Source organism: Lygodium microphyllum, chromosome 29 (genome assembly GCF_053477565.2).
Source record: "Lygodium microphyllum isolate KBCC chromosome 29, Lygodium_microphyllum_v1.1.10, whole genome shotgun sequence".
NCBI classification, from domain to species: Eukaryota; Viridiplantae; Streptophyta; class Polypodiopsida; order Schizaeales; family Lygodiaceae; genus Lygodium; species Lygodium microphyllum.
In genome coordinates this window covers 79,604,545-79,628,942 of record NC_141163.1, presented here as the reverse complement: position 1 = coordinate 79,628,942, position 24,398 = coordinate 79,604,545, and the positions used below count along the sequence as shown (strand labels likewise).

Below are 24,398 nucleotides of genomic sequence, written 5' to 3'. Positions count from 1 at the left end.
CAGCTTTGTTTTTCAAAGAGGAGTAAAGGCTGAAGTAGATGGAAGCGACCTTCTGATTTCGGCTCCTACTTCACCTTATTTATCGTCCTTCCTCCTATCGTCATCTTCTCCAGATCTGAGATCGTCGTTGGCATCCTTTGCCTTTTTCCATAAGTTTTTTTTTCCTGCATATTAATGGCCATGACCATACTTCGCAATTTGGCAACTCTTTCTGCTCGATCTTATATCTCTGTGTATTGCAGGTTCTGCAAGCTCTTTGCTCCTCCCCTTCCATACAGAAAATCGCACCTTTTTTCTTCCCAGACCAGATGACGATCACCATGTTCCCTCTCTCCTCCTAAAAAAAACTTCGCCTGTCCAAAAAAAACAACGACCTTCCCCCAGTTCGTTTCGAGCGGCTCTTCTTTTTCCTTTAGACCCATAAAGTAGCCCCCCAATTTGGCTTTTCTCTCCACCAGGAAAGCAGGTCTTGGGAATATCATCTAGAGACAGTCTCTCTAATTGCATTTATGCAAAGCATTCGACTGCTTTTGAAGCCCTCCTATCTTCAATATATCCTGCTATCAGTGCATTCCACGAGACTACATTCCGAGTCCGCAGTTGGTCAAAGACTTTTTGTGCCTCAAGAAGAGAGCTACACTTGGCATACATATCTACCATAGTAGTGCCAATAAAGACATCTTTATCCAGTCCTTTTCTGGCAATCTCTTCACAAATTAGCTGGCCTCTTTCTTTGTCTCCCAAGGAGCCACATGCTTTCAAGTTGCAAACATATGTATAATCAACTGGAGATATGCCCCCCAGCAGCATCTGTTCATAGCATGTCAATACTTCCTTATCAAGCCCAACTTCACTATAGCCTGTAATTAATGCATTCCAAGACACTCCATCCTGGGCTGGAAGCCTGTCAAACACCTGACGGGATTCTCAAAGAGAGTCACATTTGCAGTACATGTTCACCAAAGTGTTGCCGATAAAGGCATCGACTGGCAATCCAATTTTGATGATTTCAGTGTGAAATGCAAGGCCACTTTCCCTGTCTTTTAATTTAGAATAGGCTTTGAGAAGGGCCACATATATATAGCTGTCAGTGGGTACAAACACATCTTCATCAATCAAGCTCTTGTTGCTACCTTTCTTGCTTATGTTGGAGACCTCAGAACTAAATGATTCATTATGACGTCCAGTCATGTTGCCACTAGATGATTTTATATGCCCATCTTCCCCTATCAAATTGATTGTATAATCAGAACCATTTTTATTTGACTGCTGGTCATTGTCATTACTGTCTAGATAGGACATCAAGTTCCCTATCAACTGGCCCTCCTTCTTTCCCTCTTTGGCTTTTTCAGAGAACAGAAAAATAGCAATCATTTTCCCACATTCTACATATCCTGAAAGCTTCGCAGTCTAAGGAACTGTGTTTCAAACTGGTAGCCTTGTCAAAAACTCGGCAGCATCTCCTTGAAAGCCACATTTGGTATACATTTCTACCAGCATGTTTCCCACAAGGAACTCCCTTTTCAAATCGATAAATGAAAGCATCTAGACGTACCTCTTCATCAGTCCCATGTTCAGCATATCTTTTTGATGGATTCCACATCTCGGATGCGCAGTAGTACGACATCCACCCCCTCTAATCCTGCGCATCCTCCGGATGGGCCAACTACCCATGATCGTTATCATCAAGATCCACAAACAGATCAATCTCTTCGTTATGCATTTCCGGTATATCAACAAGATTATCTGTCATATCATCTGTCTCTTCCATTGGAGTTTCTTCTCGTTGCTCTTCTCTTGCAAATTCTTCCAATGCATATTCTTCATCATCTCTTTTCTTGAAAATCTTGATTCTTTTTCCAGCAATAGGCACTCTAAGCACTGTTCCATCCAATTCTGTCAACTCATATGTTGCATTATCAAAAACGTGTCTGACTATGTACGGCCCAAACCATCTTTTCACCATCTTGCGAAGTGCAGTATGCCGATTTTCAAGATTGCTATCAAAGATTAATACCCAATCTCCCTCTTCTATTGCTCTAGGCCGCAACAAGCGATGCCTATTGTCAAACCTGTCCTTATTTCTTAGTCTAGCAAACTTCAACCTGTCAATAGCTAGCTGAATATCCTCTGGTCTTCTCTCCAACTGCCGAATCCGAAGAGCTAAGAGCTCCTCTCTCGTCAAATCCTCATGCCAAGGTAAAACTGACCAAGTCAAAGCACAAGTCTCAGTCGGCATAACCAGTTTCTGACCATACATCAACTCTGCAGGCATATATCCTGTGGTAACACTGTGAGTCGTACGATCAGCCCACAAAGCAAATGGTAGAAGTCTCAGCCATTCTCCAATCTGTCCTCTACATGCTTTGGCTAATGCTTTCACTATCGGCAGATGCCCTCTTTCACTCTTCCCATTTCCTTCTGGATTATATGCTGTAGTTAGAGCCAACTTGATTCCTAGCTGAGAGAAAAACTCCCTAGCTTCATCTACATCCAATTCACCGCGATTCGTAGTGATCTTACCCACACAACGATACCTGCAGAAAATTTCTTCCAATAGGAACTTACACACTGCACTAGTGGTCTTTGTTCTCAAAGATCTGGCCTCAACATGATTGGTAAGATCCTCTCTAGCCAAAACAATATACCTCATATGCCATAGACCCATAGGCATAGTAACCAAATCAACTACCCACTTATAATGAATGCATAACGGATAGGTCGGATGAAGCTCATCTCGGTGACGCACTACCGAATACATCTGGCAGTCTCTGCAAGTCTCAACAAAGTAAGAAACATCTCTATACATGCCTTTCCACCAATATTTCTCCTTGATTTTCTCATAAGTAGCCCACACTCCTCTATGACCAGCCCAAGGACTCTCATGAAACTCCCTCATCACCTATAACTGTGTCTCTCTATCACAGACAACCCGCAAAGGTAATCCGCCTCTTTTCTTCGGTTGCTTCCAAAGAAATCCGTCCTTGAGAAAATAACCATAGGCTTTCCTTCTGATCCTCTTGAACTCTTCATTTGTCCATTCATCTCTTTTGCTTAGTGTACTAAGATACTTGCCAATCTGCAACCAATCTCCAACATAGAGTTCTTCTATGAAAGCCACAATATCATAGACATGACAAACATGATCAACCATAGTGGCTGAAATTTCTGCATCATCCTCTTCTGCAAGTAGAGTCTCCTCATCATCATATCTAGCTCTAGACAACATATCTGCCACTGGATTATCATTCCCTGCTATGTGTTTAAATTCCGGATTTAATGACTTGATGTATGCAATCCATCTCAGCATAGCTATATCCGGAGTAGAGCAACTCGTAATCATACCAATCAATGGTAAGCAATCTGTCTCTACCACAACTAAAGCTCCAATAAAGTACTCCTTGTCACATTTGAGAGCCGTGACAATCCCCAATAGCTCCCTCTTGATTTGCGAATATCTCCTCTGTCTCTCATTTAGGACTTTCGCCCCAAACCGAATAGCATACCTATTTCCATCTACATCATCTTGACCTACAGCCCAACCTATGCCAATTGGACTAGTGTCAACTGTCAATACAATATGCTTTCCACAATTATAATCCGCTTTCCTGAGAGTAGGAGCATTTTGCAATAACTTCTTCAATTTCCACATGGCTCTAGTGTGGCTCTCATCCCAATAGAATTTCTGCCCCTTTCGAAACAGTTGATATAAACAATCTGCTATGTGTGCAAAATGAGGTATCCAAATCATATAAAACACACAAGCTCCAATGAATCTCCGTACCTTTGAAGTGGTAGAACAATACTCTGAAATCTTGCCTATAGCATTCACCTTATCAGGTGAGGGTTTCCTACCATAATATCCACACATATGTCCAACAATGACAACCTCATTCACTCCAAAAATAGATTTTTGCCTTAAAAGTGTCAAGTTCACTTCTTCTAACCTGGCCAAAATCTTCTCACATGCTGAAATATGATCAGCCACAAAGTATCTGCATCCCTGATCATTTAGACTCTCATTTTTCTCTTCTTCTGCACACCCCTTAATGGGCACATCATCCAAGAAAGGCATAGTAAGCTGAGGTATGTAATCTCGAAGGACATTATGCATGGCATTCATCATATGCACAACAGAATTAGTGGCACCTTGAGGCAAGGTACACATCCTGACAAGCCCAATAGGAGTTCTCATGGTGGTTATGTCCCTGCTTTCCAAAGCCAGCTGAAACTGATCATATCCCGAATACAAATCACCTAAAGAATAGATGGCACGTCCAGCAAATGCTTCTGCAAACTCATCCACAACTGGACCTATACCAACATTCCTGATAGTAACTCTGTTTACTGGCTGCATGTCCTATATAAATCGGAGAGTACCATTCTTCTTTGGAATCGTAAACCACCTGTTTGAGTATGGTGCAGATGAAGGCTCAAGAATTCCCATCCTGATTTTCTCATTCAATAAATCAATCAGCTTTGGCAGGTGTGCTTTAGGCACTGGAATAGGTCGGAGATTCCATGGAATATGAGGAATAGTAAAAATGACCATAGGAGCAACAATATCTAGATTCACACATCCAATCTCATGCGGGAAAAAAGCAAATCCCCTTCCATGTCGCTCAAGCATCTCCTAAAAGCATTGCTTCTCTATGGGTAACAAAAAATCACCATTTCCAATTTTCAATTCAGTAAGAGTCTCTGCTGAAAATTTATGACCAATATGCTCCGGATTTCTCAAAATTGGTTGTTTAGCAGCCCTCTCTATTTGATGATCACTGTCTGGTGGAAGCGGTACATCGTATCTGCACAAATCATACTATCATACATTCCATCGTATCTGCACAAATCATACTGTCATACATCCCATCTATGTGCTCATCATCCTCCAAAATTCCTGCATTTTTCAAATTTTTCTCCTTCCTGCATATGTACTGCCTGGCAGGTCTAGGCAACCTAGAAATCTTCTGATAGCTCATCAAACTGTTTGCTGAAATCCCAACAAAATCAGAGGAGAAAACACTGTTACTAGGAGGCGAGAACTCCAATCTCCTCTGCTCTGTACCACCGTCGTCTCGCGAAACGGTGGTACCTAATGAAAACCCGAATCCCTCACAGTGGGCAAAGGTGCATCTCTGAGAGTATCCCTGTTTCTAACATGGTTCACACACACAGTCATAAACTGAACTGCTCTCATACCATCTTTACTGCGAATCCGTGCACAAGCAGATCCATCATCCATTACCTTTGTTTCCATGCGCATCTTTGTGATGAATGGCTGTCCAAGAATTATAGGATAAGAGCATGAATCCTGCACAAAGAAATGAAAATCCTCCTCTACATCACCAATAGAAACCCTGACACTGGGACAGGCAGCATACAAATCACCTGCAGTGTTATTGGCGGTTTTCATACGCCACCCATGCTCTACATCCATAGGCCATCTGTTACTCTCATAAACTCCACGAACTATGAGATTAATCTCTGAACCATGATCCACCAATGCAACATAAGGCACCTATTTCTCTCCAATCTTTACCATCATCTCTGTAGTCGCCCTAGCCCAATGACTCCTCGAAAAGTGACTACGCAGTATCAAGACAGGCTCGTCAGTTTCAGCATAATGCATAGGCTGAACCCTCTTCTCTACCTGCGAAAAAACAGAAGCATTCTCAACCATAACCTCATCCTCATCCTCATCCAACTCCCTAATCAAAACTCCCTGTGTATCAGTGGTAGGCAATGCATGTCTTTTCCTCTTCAGGACCTCCTGAAACTAATCCTGAAACTCTCTTTTCGAGATGCCCAAAACCTCAGAAATAGTGAAAGTCACCTCACTGCCAAGTATCTTGTCATTAAAGATTTTCTTCATGTCTGTAGATGTCTCAATATCGGACATCAATCTAAACCCTGGCTACTTTCTCTCTCTAGGCTCTTGCCTCTTTTCTCTCTTTTGAGCATCTTCCATCTGTCGTTCTAGCCCTGGTCTCAAAGACGGTCCTGCAGTAGGTGGAGTAACAAACTCACCCCCTCTAGTCTTCTTAGCTGCACTTCGATTTTCTTCATCCCTCTTACGCTTCTCCTCAACAAGTACATCTACTCCATGAGACTTAGCCAAATAAGCATAAATAGAGTACCTGTCAATAGGCGAATCCCAACCTGTCTCTGATCTTATGCTAGAGCCTGCACTAGTCAAAACAGTTTGCTGAATTTTTCCCTTATTTGTAGTCTCCATAGCATAAGTCCATAGTGCTGACTGAGTCTCTGATCCCTTCTCAATCTGGACTCCATATGCAGAAGCATCACCTCTAGCTGTCACATAAGAAGTACGCACAGCCATGTCATCCACTAACTTCTTCATTCCACCTTTACCAAAGTTGGTAGCAAGTGGAGCTCTTGTCTCAGTCAACCAAATCTTACCATCTTGTCCCCAATATACCAAATTCTTCCTCCTTGCATCCTGAAAAGATTCACAATCCCTGCAATGCTGATGGTCCGTACTATCGCACCAAATACATCTCCGATCTCTCCTAGGTGCACTAGGAGCACTCCTAGGTGCAGTAGGAGCACTAGAAGAAGTAGTAGGCGCAGTCAAAGCAAACTGCTCTTTCAACTTTCCCACCAACTCCGCTTTAACAGACTCCAGTGTCAAATCTGTTATGCCTTTGATTATGTCATCAAGAGAGGTAGGCACCGATGGAGCGGATGGTTTTGGAGCAGAAGGTGCAGGCATCGGTCATGGAACAGGAGGAATAGGTGGAGTGGAAACAGTAGGCACTGGCATAGGCCAAGAAACTGGCTGAGGAGGAGAAGAAATAACAGGGATAGAAGCAGGCATAGGAGCAGATGATGGTGTAGGTGTCATGGAACCATTCTGTAGGCGAGTCTTCCATATCCTCCTCTTGGTCAAAGTCAAGACTGCATCCTGGGCATCCTGCCAATCCGTTTTAAGACCCATAGGCTTCGTGCGATCCTCAAGAAGCTCATCCAACTATTCCTGAAGAGCAGGATCTGTAGCTTGCAAGAAAAGCTCAACTTTTTCAATATCCAATGCTCTTTGTTCAATGGCATCAAGCTGACTATACCTCTCTTCAAATTCTCGAATCAACTCTGAAACAGCTACACCTTTGTTTGGCATGTAGACCCACTCTCGGAATGACCGCCGAGTAGCCATACCAAAGTCCTCAAGAAAATATTCTTCTTTCAAGGCCTTCTTAAAATCTTGCCAATGTGTATTTTGAATTAAAAAATCAGTCACTTTTGCCCTCAAAGCTGGTGTGACAAGACGAAGGAAGTACTTACTCATAAGTCCAGCTGGAACTCCAAAAAACCCCATCTTGATCTCATATGTCTTCAAATATGCTGAAACATTACGGCCATCAGATAGCTTCTTCTCATTCTCAACTGCTTCAATAGCCTTAGTCGCGCTATTTGCATTCTCCTGCTCCGAATAGAGTTGCCTTTGCTGAGACAACTGTTGTTGATGCGATTGTTGCTGCTGCTGCTGCATATACAATTGTGTCTGTTGATTTTGGAGCTGCATATACATGGACATATTCTGCAAAATCTGCTTTAGATCCTCTGTTGAAGTACTTGACGCAGCAGTCATTGATGGAGCTGAAGTAGAGGATGCAGCTAGAATCGTGGAAGAGGCTGAAATAGAGGCTGAAGTATCTTCGTCTTGAAATTTCTGCGACGCTTTCACGTCGGGTTCACCAAAGATGTCGAAGGAATTCGAAAGCAAAGTCGCAACCACAGAGGTTCTTAAGAAATTCCAAGATAGAAGAGTCCTCAATTCCAAAGGTGTTCAAATGCAGGCGCTTACTTCCTTAGGTGTTAGAAGAGATTAGGATGATGACAATAAAATTCATGTCATAGTTATACCTATCTCAATTTGCAAAATTCTCATAGCTGAAGACTTTTCGCAACTTTCAGAATTGGCATTACAACTCAAGAAACAGTCAAAGTCAATCAGAAATATAGCAGTTATATATTGTTATAAAACTCCTTAATAACAAAGATGCTCCAGGCCATTACAACCAAATCTTGGCAATCCTTATTTTCGCTTCAAAGAGGTGAATTCAATATATCACTCTGTTTGGTTAAACTTGTAACATCTTTCACACTAGCAGCATAGTGTCTAGCTCTTACACACTCTAGTATGGTCTTTCCCTGCATTCCTGTTATGTTTCAGAGACTTTTCTGTTGTAAAGATGATTATCCTCTTCGTATAGATGCACGTATGTGAGTACCACAGAGACAAAAGGCAAGAAATGTATTTCTATTTTAGAATATCCTTTGAAATCTGATTAATGCATACAGGGTACTGAATATGCTTTGTTCTTGTGCCAATAAATCCTCCAAGTAAGGTTAAGGGATTGAGATACAAAATCAAAGGGCTTTCCTTTGTATTGGCACCTCTGGCATGGACAACACGTTCAGAAATATTTTGTTTGTTTCAAAAGCAGTCAAACTGAGCAAGCTTTTCAATCAGGTGATAGTCCTCTAGAAGAACAGGACCTCTAGTGCTGATAATCAAAGATGAGTTAATATTTCATACTGGGCACTGGAGTTGGTGGTGAAGAAGGGAGGGAAGTTGTAAGCTCTGGACAGATGGAACTCATAGGGTTCATGGTGACAATACTGTGGCAGTTTGGAATATCACATGTTGGCAACTAAAGAATGAATTCATCAAGCTAATTATGACATTCCAGCATAAGTCCGTTTGTTCACCTCTAGAATGTGCATCATAGCGCTTGATATCGATAGCTTCAATCTCCTCAATGAAAATTATTGATGGGAAAGAGTCATCAGCAACTTCAAAAGCTCTCTATCCCGCCTTCACTCTTGTGATGTCATTCTGAGCCTGAATTCAGCACATCAGGTCCCAGAATCCCTGACCGATTGAAGCTGAATTGTGGTAGTGTGTAATCAAATTCAGGACTTTCAGTTTACAAGACTGACGCTTTCCCACTGAGTTACAGAGGCAATTAATCGTCAACCAGTAACAAGGACCCGTCTTCACAGGAGGGCAAAGCAGATCCGGCGCAGCACAAAAATCTGTTCTAAGCATATGACATGACTATGGTGGGAGGATCCAAGATCTCTCACAGCCAATCCCGTTCACAGCATTCGTCCTGATGTTCCGCTTTCCCTTCAAATCACTTCCTTCAACTCTGCACCCCTTCGCATCAGCTTCAGCTCCGTAATTACATCATGAGTCATGCTTTCTGCTTCAACAACTTCTTTTTTATCACACGTTTGTCGATTCCTCCCAGCTTGAAGATGAGATGATCCTAGCCGCTTTAAATGGAAGTTGATGACGGTTACGGTGAAGATACAGGCTATGACAGGGTCAGCTTTGTTTTTCAAAGAGGAGTAAAGGCTGAAGTAGATGGAAGCGACCTTCTACTTTTGGCTCCTACTTCGCCTTATTTATCGTCCTTCCTCCTATCATCATCTTCTACAGATCTGAGATGGTCGTTGGCATCCTTTTCCTTTTTCCATAAGTTTTTTTTTTCTGCATATTAATGGTCATGACCATACTTCGCAATTTAGCAACTCTTTCTGCTCGATCTTATATCTCTGTGTATTGCAGGTTCTGCAAGCTCTTTGCTCCTCCCCTTCCATACAGAAAATCGCACCTTTTTTCTTCCCAGACCAGATGACGATCACCATGTTCCCTCTCTCCTCCTAAAAAAAACTTCGCCTGTCCAAACAAAACAACGACCTTCCCCCAGTTCGTTTCGAGCGGCTCTTCTTTTTCCTTCAGACCCATAAAGCAGCCCCCCAATTTGGCTTTTCTCTCCACCAGGAAAGCAGGTCTTGGGAATATCATCTAGAGACAGTCTCTCTAATTGCATTTGTGCAAAGCATTCGACTGCTTTTGAAGCCCTCCTATCTTCAATATATCCTGCTATCAGTGCATTCCACGAGACTACATTCCGAGTCCGCAGTTGGTCAAAGACTTTTTGTGCCTCAAGAAGAGAGCTACACTTGGCATACATATCTACCATAGTAGTGCCAATAAAGACATCTTTATCCAGTCCTTTTCTGGCAATCTCTTCACAAATTAGCTGGCCTCTTTCTTTGTCTCCCAAGGAGCCACATGCTTTCAAGTTGCAAACATATGTATAATCAGCTGGAGATATGCCCCCCAGCAGCATCTGTTCATAGCCTGTCAATACTTCCTTATCAAGCCCAACTTCACTATAGCCTGTAATTAATGCATTCCAAGACACCCCATCCTGGGCTGGAAGCTATCAAACACCTGACGGGATTCTCAAAGAGAGTCACATTTGCAGTACATGTTCACCAAAGTGTTGCCGATAAAGGCATCGAATGGCAGTCCAATTTTGTTGATTTCACTGTGAAATGCAATGTCACTTTCCCTGTCTTTTAATTTAGAACAGGCTTGAGAAGGGCCACATATATATAGCTGTCAGTGGGTACAAACACATCTTCATCAATCAAGCTCTTGTTGCTACCTTTCTTGCTTATGTTGGAGACCTCAGAACCAAACGATTCATTATGACGTCCAGTCATGTTGCCACTAGATGATTTTATATGCCCATCTTCCCCTATCAAATTGATTGTATAATCAGAACCATTTTTATTTGACTGCTGGTCATTGTCATTACTGTCTAGATAGGACATCAAGTTCCCTATCAACTGGCCCTCCTTCTTTCCCTCTTTGGCTTTTTCAGAGAACAGAAAAATAGCAATCCTTTTCCCACATTCTACATATCCTGAAAGCTTCGCAGTCTAAGGAACTGTGTTTCAAACTGGTAGCCTGTGTCAAAAACTCGGCAGCATCTCCTTGAAAGCCACATTTGGTATACATTTCTACCAGCATGTTTCCCACAAGGAACTCCCTTTTCAAATCGATAAATGAAAGCATCTAAACGAACCTCTTCATCAGTCCCATGTTCAGCATATCTTTTTGGTGGATTCCACATCTTGGATGCGCAGCAGTACGACAGTGTATGCGTAGAGAACCTTCTAATGAACAACTTTGCAGTTCGGAGTTTCTGCGCAGGAACAACCCTTCTATGAGTTTTGAACAGAAGTCAGTTTTGACTCCAGTTAACTTGTCTGACTTGCAGAGTACCAGACTAATGTGACTTGCAGAGTTTGTAGACTTGCAGAACTTAGTTGCTTTGTCGGACTTGGAGAACTTGACTTGAAAGAATTTGCAGAATCTGATTGCTCTGGTGTGACCTGTGGCTTATGACTTAGCTTAGGAGACTTGGGATAACTGAGTAAAGGCATATGCAGCAAACGTCGAAATCGTGAGGGGGAGGGGGGCGTTTTTCAACGCGGCAGAATTTTCACTGACATCTTCCGAGACCTCGCAATGCAATTGTGAAGCTTTAAGCTTCTTTTAAGCTTTCTAAGGTTTAGTTTTTAAAGCTTGAAGATATGGAGTTTATGACTTATCTCTGTTTTTTTGACCACTTGATGTAGGAGAGATAGAAGTGGTCCTCTGCCTCTGTAGACCGGTCCTTCGCAATTTGATGATGGAAACAAGGGTTCTTGATCGCCAAGAATCTGGCTGTATCGACCGTTCGCGACGAGATTGACCGTAGAGCCCGATCGTTCCAGGAGCTCCACCTGCGCTCAAGATGGGTAGCGATTGGAAGCTCTTGATCTCAGCTTCGCCCTGATACCACTGGTGCATAGATCGGATGTTGTATGCTCGCGTAGTGAATGCCGGAAGGTCCCCAAGAACAATAGAACTCTACTTTTTGCACAAAATTCAATGTAAAAAGCATAAACGACATGAACAAGAGACCAATTGGGTGCAATCTCCCCCCATACCTTATGTGAGCACTCCACAAAGCATGTATTTTATGTATTAATCATCTTCAAGCTCAAATAATAGCCCAAATTACAAAATAGCAAGCTTTTAGCTTTTGAGTTTGCTTTAATACAAAATAGGAATAAAGCTAATGGGCAGTGCCCAATACAATATCCAAGTAGAAATAACATAATCGTACGCCCATGCGCATACAAAATAATAATAAATATCCAATGCCTCAATAAATAGGCGTGACTCGCTATCTCTACACATCAACTGAAGCATTCTCTATCGTTAGTAATACAATTAAACCGACAAAAGTGAGTACCTAGCAATCTTCAGCTACATAAATAAATCAACTGGTTAGAAATAAATCCTAACCTTAATTTATTACGAGTGCGCACTATTAACTCATAAACATTTATTAATTTAATATGCATTTTGTGGAATCACCCGCTATGGAATCACCCATGTACACACTAAATTAATGAAACGCCCGAAAAGGACAGGCGTCCCCATCAACTTCTCACACAAAGAATCCACTTTGTGTATGAGTCCCGGTCATCAAAGTTTACGGAATCCACCGTAAAACCTCACGGAATCCACCGTGAAATATGCCTCCTGGCATCACAAGGCAAGTGTAGGTTCCTCTTGTTGAAGAGATTTATGATGGACCGAGAGGGTTTTTTGAAGTTCTTTTTTATACCCCAAATGCACACGCGCGCATTATGCAACGTATTCTGTTATTCATGGATGGTCAGCTGGTACATATGGTCCCATGGAGGCCTATGGCTGAGTTTCAAGAGGTGCTTAGGCGATTAGGCATGCCCTATCTGGGTGGAGGTGGTTGATTTTCTTGCATATCTTTGGCGGGTTCTTCCCTTGGTTCTGAGAAACCTTGGGGAGGTGTTGGTTGAGCCCTGATTAGCCTCCCGCAATAGGAACAGGACATCTATTCTTTGGAATACAGGGAAACCTCCGCCATCTAAAATTATTTTTGAGGTCCTTCGGATGCAAACGTTGGTTTATGAGCTTCTGGGGAACACTTGCTAAACACTATTTTAGATGTGGTCAATTGGGTCATTTTATTTCCGAATGTGATAGAAGCCCTGAGGTATTGCAGTGTTCTTTGGATCTTGATATGGATATGCAAGAGCATGCTCCTTAGCAGATGGCTCAGCAGCAAGAGGTTTTTCCTATTCCTCTTGCTCTACATGGACATGATAATGGAAACAAGGATGTCTCCCAAGCTGGTATGGAGCATGCATCGCAGTCGATTGGTCAGAATTTGCCTCCTCAGGAAGATTCTTGGATCACTGTGGTTAGACGCAATGTTAGATAAGAATCTTGTTCGACTCCTGTTCACCCATCTCCTCAACCAATTACCCAAACTTTTCAACGCAGAGGTAAAGAGTTTTATTTATAACCTCAATCTTCATGGGTACCTGCAGTTGGTGTGGATGTTAAAAGGGATTTGATTCTACTTTGTGTTTTGATGCATGTGGGGGGCTTGTGCCTCCTCGGAATGTTTCTATTCTCATCATTATCAGTTTCCTTCTCGTGCTTCCATTATTAGTTTGCAAAGGGCGGATCTTGTAGATGTGATCTATAGTGAGATGGAGAGATTTCAAGCTGCGAAAGCTACGAATGTTAAAGGGAAAGAGAAAGTGGTGACTCATTAGTTTTTTCTTGTTGATCACCATGAGACTTGCTTTATGGAATGTTAAAGGTATTTCTTCATATAGTAAGTAGTATTAGTTGTGGAAAATTGTGTTAGCTGGTATTGGGATGTTTTTTGTGTTGTGGAGCACAAACAACATGCTTTGGTAGGATCTTCTTATGTATACAAGGATTATATAGTGCTTTTTAGTGGCCAGTCTCCATAGAAATTTGGAGTTATGTTGGTTGTTAGATATTCCCTGCAACCTTCCTTGGTTTCTCAAGATTCTCGTGGTAGATTTATGATGTTGGAAATCATGTATGAGGGGGAGGCTTTATGGCTGGTGGGCATGTACACTCCATCTACTGCTCAAGAATGCCATCAGCTTTGGGATGACTTGCACTACCTTTCCATGGCTCGTCAAGGATTTGTTATGGGTGATTTTAATGCATGTGTATCAAGAGATCATGCAACTTCACCGTATTCGATCATGGATGGTCCTGAGCGATAGGCTTGGGATGCATTGGTAGCTGTGTCTTTGAAATAATACATAGTTCTGGTTGCATCCTTCACAGTCTAGATATACTTATCATTCTCTTCAACATCCAAACACATGGTCTAGAATTAATAGGATCTATATTTGTCAAAGTGATTCTTTTCTTCAAGCAATCATTGATATGTGGGTGGAGCGACAACATGTCTTGTCAGATCACTGTCCTTTGGTTGACCCACATGCCTGTGATTTCCTTTAAGACTCTGCTTTCTCATTTGCCTCTTTGTTTCAACAAATCTTTTCTGCTACAAAATCAATTTTTGGAATGTATCTAACAATTGATTGTTTCTTTCAATTCGAGGGTTCTATCTGGAGGGATGAAAGCATGGGTTGTTTTTAGGGACAATGCACTGTCGTGTCATTATGGTATTCATCATCACGCTTCTTCTTTTCGATCTAAATTGCAACACTTGCAAACTTGTTGTCTTTGTGTCAGTCAAGGGATACCACTGATGACTTGTACACATGCATTGAATGGTTGAAATGTAGGGTTCAATCTCTTCAGGAGGAGGAAGGCCCGAGCAGAAGTCTTGTATGATAATAACTATCAATTTCATCAGTTTTTTGCTCATCTAAGCCAAAAATATGCCCGGAAAAATATTTTCCATTTGTTGGATGGGCAAGGTGTTATGGTGACAGATCTTGCATCCATCATCCAAAGGTGTGTTGCTTATTATAAGTCTTTGTTGGGACTGCAAGAGATCCTTTCAGATGCTGTTCACTCTGCTTGTTGATACATTTGGGATTTGGTTAGTAATCAGGTTAAGCTTGAATGGATTGATTTGATGGAGGTTGATATCACAGAGGCGGAAGTGGAGGATGTGCTATCCCATCTACCACGAAGAAAAGCCCTGGCTGGGATGGGCTTTCTAATGAGCTTTTTTCGGCCCATGTTGAGCAACTTAAGGACCTATTAACTTGCATGTCAAGTGTGGACTTTTGGTAGGATGCCTTCAGACTAGAAGATTGTTGTGATTCGGTAATACCTAAGGTTCCTTCTCCGACCTCTTTGAAACAATGGAGACCAATTTCTGTCATGGGTTCCTTATATTTAAAAATTTCTAAAATTATTGCAAATAGATTACAGAAAGTATTATTGCACTTGGATCAACAACGCCAATATGGTTTCATCAAGGGATGAAATATAATGCACAACTTTTTGAATGTTCAATAGGAAATTGATTATGCCAAAGACTCACGCCAACAGGTTGTTATGCTTCAATTGGATCTTGAAAAGACATTTGATCCTGTTAGAAGCTGGTCTTTCTTGTGGCAACTAATGTCCACCATGGGATTTCGTCCTCGCATGACTTCCCTTGTTGATACCATTCGTTAGGGTGTTGTGGCTCGTATTGCACTTAATGGAGAAATCACAAATGAAATTGCCTTGTCTTGGTCTCTTTGGCAAGGCTGCCCTCTCAGTCCTTTGTTTTTCGCTTTGGTCAATCACCCGATGCTCTCATTGTTGGATAAGTTGGCTGATCAAGGTGAGATTGTTGGTTTGTCTTTTCCCAGTGGTGCCCAACTTGTGGGTCAATATTTGGCAGATGATTCCTTTATGTTTCTAAAAGCTGATCGTACTAATGTTAATCGGGCAATGGCTATGAGGAATCTCTTTTCTTTAGCGTCGGGTCTTCATATCAATAGCCAAAAGTCTACACTTCTTTCTTGTACGGAGAGATATTTGCAAGTGTCGGATTGGCAAGGAGTTGTGATTTCTAAATGAGATATTACCTGACACTTGGGTTATCCCATTGGTGTGGATGTACCCCCCCCCCCCCCCCCCCCCCCCCCGTGCTTTGCTTGATTGGATGGTATCCTGCATACAGGATCGGTTCATGTATTGGAAATCTTAAGGCTAGCCTCTTCATGTGAGACTTAAATTTGCTCAATGTATCATGATCAATATGGTCTCGTTTTTCCTACCACTTCTTCCTTGGACTAAGAAGTCTCTTTTGGAATTGGTTCAGCCTATTCGCTTTATGTTGTGGAAAAAGAAAGGGAATCGTTTGGGCCAGGTATGGATCTTATGGCAACATGTGACTACCCCTAAAAGGATGGGGGGTGCAGCTTTATTGGATGCTAGTTTGCATATGGTTGCTTTGAGATTTGCATTTTTACAAGCATTGTGTGTATAGAGTCATCCTTGGTCAAATATGCAAAATTTTTCATAGAAAAGACTGGCATCTCTCATAGTAGCACAATTATTCATGTCTCTCAGTGGCATGTGCTTAACTCCACAAGGCCTATTAAGGTTTCCCAATTTTCTCTCCTTTCTCACTTGATTGCATCCTGACAGGAGATGCTACATTTTATAGTTTGATGAGTTGAGCTAAAATATACATTACTTTGCTGATTAACCTCTTAAACAGTCCCAAAACACACTAAAAATGCTCTTTTAGAGTAAAACCCTAAAATGGGAAGCGGTTCGAGAGAGTTCAATGGAAATCCTAAAATGAGAAGCGGTTCGAGAAAGTTTAGTGGAAACCCTAATTTTTGGGGTGCCCTTCCACATCTATAAATAGACAGGCTGCCCCCATTCAGTCACCATCCTTGCTTTGCACATTACACCAGTCCACACACCCTCTGCTACTGTTGGTGTCTAGTTTTGAGCCTGCAGTCCACCTCCATCTGCTATCCAGCCATCATCGACTGCATCCACATCATCTTCAGCCTGTCCATTGCTATAGGCAATAGCTCTCAACTGCTGGTGACTGCTCTCCAAACTGTCCTAGACTGTTGTTCAGCCTGCTGTCCATCATCTCCAGGGTCAGCCAGCTTGTGTTTTCAGCATTGCAGGCCTTGATACTCTCAGATACTGTTTCAGCTTGCTATTTACAGCAGATTGTTCATAGTTTCCAACCCTCGATCGGTGGTACACTGCTGCGTTTACCAATTTCCAGCCTCTAGACTGCTGTGTTTTGGTGACCAGCCTACTGCCATTCACTATTCAGCACTCCTACACTCCAACTGGTGGTCACAGACTTGGGATCTATCTTCGGTGGACGTCACACTCCAACATTGCTCTGCCCTTGAGCACACTATACACTCTAACATTCATTTACAACATTCATTCACTTCAGAGTTGTGTTCTCTCTCTCCCTTCTTTTGTTTATGTTTGAGGTTTTGTGTTTGAGTTTTGTGTTTAGGGTTTGAGTTTTGCCCTCTGTGTCTGTGTTTGTGTCTTTGTGTTTCTATCGTGGTCGTACACTCTATGTGTCCTCAGTGCAAACCCTAGTAGTCTTCTTAACATGATGCCCTCTTGATTTTCATAAGGAGGAGAATTTGTTGCAAGGAGAAGTGTTGGCTACCTCTAGGTTGTTGGATTGGCCAGATTAAGATTTGTTGTGAGATAAGTTTAATTGCATGGCTTGTTTGGGGTTGCAGACAGTCCATGATGGTGTTATTCTTGGGTAGCCCCGTCTTTATTCTTTCCGATGTATTCGTTAGCACTTTTGGGTGCCTTGTGGTTATCATGACATTTGGTTGTCCCAATAGGACAAGCTTTAGAGTCTTATTCCTTTGCCTAAATTACAGCCATCGTCTCCGTGGTGAGATTGAATGTTTATGATTTCTAATGATTTAGAGAAAAGTCAAGTAATCAAATCTATCATCAGATGGTTGAGGTCAGGAGATGGATTATTGGAAAGGCTAATAAATTATGGTATAACAAGGATAGTAAAAATAAGTGGCAGGAAAGACTTCTCCAACTTTGGAAGTCAAAGGTTCCTTATCAGGGTAAAGTATTCATGTGGAGGTTGCTTATTAGGGGTCTTCCAAATGGGGATGTGTTGCATTCTCGCAAGATCTCTCATGGTTGCTGTATATTTTGCACTACATACATGTGACAAGACATTGCTTCATCTCTTTGTCTCTTTCCATGTTGCTCTATAGATTTGGAGCTTTATCTTCCATGTGTGGTTCTCAGTGACTCAGTAGGAGATTTCAGCCCGTTTGTGGATCATGGAAAGGATGATTTCTAGCTGCTTTGCAATTAGATTATTCCTACCTCTTCCATTTCTATGTCTGCTTTGCAACTAGATTGTTCATGCCTCTTCCATTTCCTTAGATGGAACGCTCTGTGGCATATTTGGCATACTTGGAATACCTTTATTTTTTATTTGGCCTCAGGCATCCATGGTCATGTCCCCTGTGTTCATGGTTTAGTGCTATGGAAGATTTCCTATATGGTTTCAGTTGATCCGATTCTTCCAAACATTGATGCTCCCTGGTTGGATATTGTTTGCTCCACACCAGCTGTCCTTTCTGTGTGTTATTTGCATGTTAGAGGCTTGATGTTTTGTGTCTGAATTTTTTGAAATATGCCCCCTTTTGTTTGGTTGGCCTAAAGGCTTGACGTAAATATCTCCATATATTAATATACACTTATTCACGAGAGAGAGAGAGAGAGAGAGAGAGAGAGAGAGAGAGAGAGAGAGAGAGAGAGAGAGAGAGAGAGAGAGAGAGAGAGACATCTATTAACGTCTCTAGAAGGCCAGAATTGCCTATGAGACCATAACTAATACAATTGGTATCATCATCTCTCATGAGATAAGAAAATAGAAATATTTCTAGGTCTACATGATAAATTAAAATGGAAAAATGAAAAATATGGAAAACTGAAAAACTGAAGAGAGTATAGAGTATCTCCCTCTCAGTGTATGAAATCCACCAAGACTTTGCGAGCTAGCTATGACTAAGTCATCGTGATAATCTTCGTTTGTAACAAGCAATCGTGATGCGAATGTGTCGCATATGAGCATGCCTACGTTGCCAAGTAGGTAACCTAGGGCGTTGTGCTCTACATAATGTTGTAGCTTTGTCTACTGTGATATCACCTGATGATGTCCCTCCATGGCGCATGTCAGTAAAAGATGTAGTGTCTAAGGTGGCAGTGGTTGGGGTGTCAGATATATTGAAAAAGTCTGTAAGTGCTCTTTGGAGGGGTAGATGTGGCTATGGTTTCCTCCAATCCTGTAACAATGCTACTCTACACCATTGGAGCTCCAATAAGAAAAGGCCCATACATCTTTGGTCCTCATTTTGGCTGTGAATTGTGTTGGACAGGATTTTCTTGGCTGGCCAGAAGGCCTGATGTGAGACTTGTATCCTTTCTTTTTGTTTGGATGGCATGAAGGCCGGATGTAAATATTCCAACATTAATATACACTTATTCCACACACACACACACACACAGATTGGAATACCTCTCACAAGCATCCCAATTGGCTACGAGTGAATTCCTTTAGAATGCACACTTTGCATTTCCATCTCAAATGGGGAGCCTTTGTGGGACATTGCTTCAACTGTGGAAAATTGGGTCACTTAATGGTAGAATATATTGAAGCCAAAGAAGGAACAACATAGACAAATGAGGTTCCTATTGTTCAATAGGATGGTACTGCTATGCATATAGATGGCCAACCTGCAGGAGGAAATTTAGACAAGGGCAAACATTTGCTTTCACCCCCCATTGATGGTATCCATGATTGGGAAGAGATGCAATAGAAAAATGGCAAAAAGTTCAAGGATTCTCAAAACATTGGATCCTTGGAGGATACACAAAATGCCTTGAACACTTATGCACATTGTAAGGACAAGCCTTTATCCCGAGGTGCTAGGGTTGCACCTTTGAGCATTAAGGTAAATTGTAATTCTAGGGCTTGATAGGAGTCATTATGTATGCCCCCTAAGCATCTAGCCTTTGACAAGCATGATAAGGTCACTACTCCATGGGATTGCATATACCAACACATTAGCAAAATAGACGTGGATTAGCCCTTAACATCAAAAGCACGTGGTAATGGGACAAATGCCTTTACTATATTGGTAGATTTTTTGGATGAGGATGTGCTTGCTATTTTGGAAAATAAAGTTGCGGGATGAGGCAAGTGCAACCCCACCCTTCAACCCCCATCTCATCATCCCAACAAACCCCCTTGGAGTAAAAAGTGATCAGCATACAAGGGTCGTCCACCAAAGGAGATCAAATTTAAAGCATTGCGAAATGCTTCAAATTTGTCGCGAGGAAGAGCTTTGGTGAAGATGTTAGCAACATTGTTGTTAATAGGATAGCAAACAAGGCCGATATCTCCTGCATGTAGTCTCTCTTTAACAAAGTGATAATGTATCTCTATGGGTTTCGTGTGTGCATGAAACATTGGGTTCCATGCTACTGCAATGGCACTCTGACTCTCAATAAACAAAGGAGTAGGCTCTGTGATAGATACATCTGTTGAGAAACCCTTCACCCGCAGTCTGCGTTTTGCATTTAGGGTTTGCAGCCCCAAAAAGGGGCACCATCCTAGACTAACTCTACCTATTTATAGGCCACTCTCTCATTCATTCCTTACGGCTGATTCATTTAGTCCATCACCTCTTCTCTCCAGCCTCTCCACTACCCTCACACCCCTTCAGGAGGGCATTGCGGTTTGTGGTTCGTGGTTGTCTTCATCATCTTCCTTATGCTACGACACCCTTGTTCCCTTGTATCACATTCACTCTATGATTCAGGTCTTCATGATTCCATTCATCATATTTTCTTCTCTCTTCTCTTCTCTTCTCCATGTTTGCCGAGTTCACTCCATATTCCTCCCCACAAATCCTACTATCTCACTGGTACGTCATCTTTTGACATGGTATCAGAGCCAAATCTACTCACCTAGCAACAAAGATCCTGCACTCCAATGAAGGCAAAGACTGGGGTGGCAGGTTCGGCATCCACCTCTTCTTCTTTTGCTGCACCAAAATCTCGTTTTTGCAGATTTTAGGTGTTTCAACTTGCTAGCCACACCCCGTTCGCGAAGGACATCTTAGCTGAAGCTGTCCATTGCTATCTCCATTAGTTGGCGCCTGATTTTCAGCCCTCTTCACGCAGTTTGGAGCTGATTCCAGCCAAGCGGCTGTTGTTCCTGTGCAGAACTGCTATCGTACAGCCTGCCATGTCATCATAGTCCTGCTGCTTGCATTTTTAGTATTTCTCTCTCTTGCAGGTTGTCATGCCTGCGTTTTTAGTCTTCCTCTCTTCTCACTTGCATTTTTCTACTGGTTGCAACCTCTTATTACTGGTCGCATCCTCCTCCCACATGTAGCTCACTTCCAACCCTTCCATTGCCCTTCCATCCCTTAAGGCAGACATTGCCATTTGTGCTTCACACTGCCCTTACACCCCTTGAGGAATAAATTGCGGTTCATGGTTCATGGTGGCTAATCTCTTACTTCTTTAGGAAGACACACTGGTATCCATGGCTTCTTTACCAACAGATGACCAGACCATTGGGTGCTCCTACTGTGGCATCACCGGACACACCACCGATGCTTGCCACCTTCGACCTTTGCTCCCCACCCCCTCGGAGTATATGCATCTTCCACCAGACACTCCTTGTGCCACCTCTCCTTTCTGGGTCATAGAGATCGTTTTGGATCAGCTATCAAAGTATTATGCTCAAGGCAACAAGCACTACAAGATATAGACCTTATACCGACGTTTAAAGCGACGAAAATACAAACAACAAAATTTGCCCCCGTCGTCGTAAAAAGCGTCGTTATTGACAATGCCATGGAAACGTCGCTATTGGCATCGCTATATGCGTCGCTATATAGCGACGCATATAGCGATACAACCAGTGATATTGCGACGCGTATAGCGAGGCCAATAGCGACGTGAGCAGTAGATTTACGATGCAAATAGCGACGGTAACAGGGAAAAAAAATTTGTGGCATGGCAGCTGTGTGCTGTATGAGAGCCATACAAAATAGTTTCTGCACTACTGCATACAATGCACTTGCAAACAAAAAGAATATATACTGAAATCATAAAACTGATACATGAAATAAATACATGATCGCATAAAATGCGATTGGTACAATCATGAAAGGATATCACTAATGCATAGAAAATGTCTACATAGATCAGGCGACTAAAAACTAAAGGTGTGTGAGCTCCAAGGATCCAAGGGCGAGCTAAAAATCCTCGTCCCCCGAAAGCTCATCCCGTCGTCGCAAAGGAGCATTGAATGGATTCTGCAGAAAAAGAAACAACATATCAATCCACCATACACTAATGCATTCAAATATCTCATGGTAACTACGGACAAGAAAGATGAGTGACTTACAGGGCCGCCGCATCTATACAATCGGTCGATCAATGCATTGAGACCGTGCCTCTCTGCATATCGAGTCTCAAGGCCTTGCAGATCATGATTTGTAATGGAGTGCTGCAAAGAAAACAAAATGCTAACTGTTAGAAACATGATTGTCAGTACAAAGAATATTTCAAAAAAACAAATAAGCAAAACATAAGAGAAACTTACAAAGTCCTCCAAATATGTCCTGTGGCGGCCACTCCCAAGATGATGGACCACTCCGGCCTCGAGTCGTGCCCTCGCGGCCTCCCGCTGGCTGACTCCAATGTCCTGGCAAATCTGTAGCCTCCTCCCTCAGTTGGCGCCGGTCGTCTGTATCTAACTACTCGGGCTTTGTAGCTCCACTCTTGATTGCCTTGCGTGCGTCCGATCGTCTATGTGACATATATGCACACATGCAATCCATCATCTAGCCCGTAGAGAATCTATCTACTGCGGCTGGCACCGGAAACTCCTCGTGCAAGGATGCTACTATGTAGTCCTTGCTCCCCTCCGGTATGTTCTTCCAATGATCTAGGACGTTGTGCCAAAAAACTTGTTGGCACAACTCTCTCATGCGAGCCATCACCCTCTCTCCTCATCATTCATGATGATGGCTCCTGACCTACTATCAACCAGGTATCCATAACCCCTAGGAGTTTGTCTAAGATGGGTCCTCTCCCATATCCGTCCACGCTCCTGGGCATATCCAGGAGACCTCTCTACATCCGGTGTACCGATGGGGGTAACCTCTCTCGGAGTGGCACTCAAAGGGGTGCCACCAAAGGGGGTGCCACCAAAAGGGATACCACCTACTGTTGACAGCTGCGCAAAAGCTGGAGTAGCTGGAGTAGACATCCCCACATGTGTGACAAATCCTAGAGGTGACGCAGCTCCAGCTGAACGATGAGATGGAGACACCACATCCATGTCTCCACAGTAGCACCGCCTGATCCCGATGCAATCTCTCCCTCTGGCCCAAGTCGTGAGCGTCGAGATCATCTGCTCGAAGCTGAAGCATCTGATCGCGCTGAAGCAGATCTAACAGAGCGCCCTGACGAAGAACGAGACAGCTCTTGGTCTGCCATCTCTCTGAATCTCGCGAGCTGGTTTGGAGACATGCGTGCCATCATGTCCTGAAACTCCTCATCGCTCATCTCTCAACTCATCCTAAAAATGTCACCTGCACAGATAAAAAATGGTATTAGAATAATCAATTTAAACTATACAAAGCACAATAATATAAATCATTTTTGAAAAATCCCTCTTAAAATGCATATCTTATGTACCTTTATGGAATATCTAAACAACGAATTGAGTAATACAATTCTCCAAGAATGAAGTATTCTATGGTCCCATGTTAATGTCCTGACACAACTCTACATACATTGGAAGGTCGATAGACATGTCACCACAAAAGAATGAGTCTGCCTCATTCTCAAAAAATTCTTGGACTATTGTATTTCCATCATTGTTAGCCGATGCAGGCTCCAAGCTTGCGGTGGCCTCCACCCCTTGTAATATCGACCCGTCTATTTGCATATTATCTTCATCTATGCCCGAAACATCACTTTGATCATATACTCTTGCACTTCGAGGAGTTGAAGGTATAACATACCACCATCGAGGTTGTCGGGGGTTTGGATAGAAGATTACATGTTCACAAACACGTACAAAGTGAGTTCAAACCATTATGACATAAACCATGTCGTATTACAATTAGTAAGCAAATGACTCTATGCACTTGTTCACAATGGGCCGGCAACACAAAGGTGTCGCACAAATCCATCCATTTTTTTTCGGAATCTATTTCGAGAAATCCAGATGGACCTCGTCGAACTATTGCTCCAGCTCCTCCAAGTATCACTTTGAATCACTGCACATCGAATAGTATCATGGAGAAGCTACGGTAATCCACCGTAATAATACTTTGCAAGTTTCCAAAATACTCCATCTCATCCACAACTGTGTTCGGATCCGTTGCTCGTCGTCAGCTCTCTTGCTCAAACCTTTCCATGACACGACAGTCCATTGTGGAGCACATTTTGTCAATACACTCCACGCGAAAATGTCGTCCACGCGACCACACTGCACTATATATTTTGTGCTGTACATTGAAATACTCAAATTAGATGTCGCATATAAAATTTAGATACGACATATTCTAAACCTCTCATCACCTTTGGACTACATCCCCTCGAGAACTCCCACTCCTCCATTGAGACCTCTGTCCCTTCGCTGGATGCTGCGGTCAAGGCTCTA

At 42.5% G+C, this 24,398-nt stretch overlaps 1 protein-coding gene across 1 annotated transcript; it reads right to left on the bottom strand.

Moving 5' to 3' along the window:
• Positions 1-507: 507 nt before the first annotated feature.
• On the bottom strand, positions 508-10,958 carry LOC148010832 (pentatricopeptide repeat-containing protein At3g09040, mitochondrial-like). Its single transcript, XM_087671576.1, has 5 exons — positions 10,850-10,958; positions 10,411-10,748; positions 9,731-10,259; positions 953-1,343; positions 508-904 (listed from the first exon to the last, which is right to left on the bottom strand). The coding sequence occupies exons 1-5, from the start codon at positions 10,956-10,958 to the stop codon at positions 508-510; spliced, it is 1,764 nt and encodes a 587-aa protein (XP_087527702.1).
• Between the last annotated feature and the right edge of the window lie 13,440 nt (positions 10,959-24,398).

Excerpts from the sequence above, each read along its gene's own strand:
- LOC148010832 (XM_087671576.1), bottom strand. The coding sequence starts at position 10,958 with ATGTGGAATCCACCAAAAAGATATGCTGAACATGGGACTGATGAAGAG. Across the intron at positions 1,344-9,730 it reads TCGAAACGAACTGGGGGAAG|CCAAAGAGGGAAAGAAGGAG; the intron begins GTCGTTGTTTTG and ends TCTCTGAAAAAG. Across the intron at positions 905-952 it reads GGCAACACTTTGGTGAACAT|GCTTCCAGCCCAGGATGGAG; the intron begins GTACTGCAAATG and ends GGTGTTTGACAG.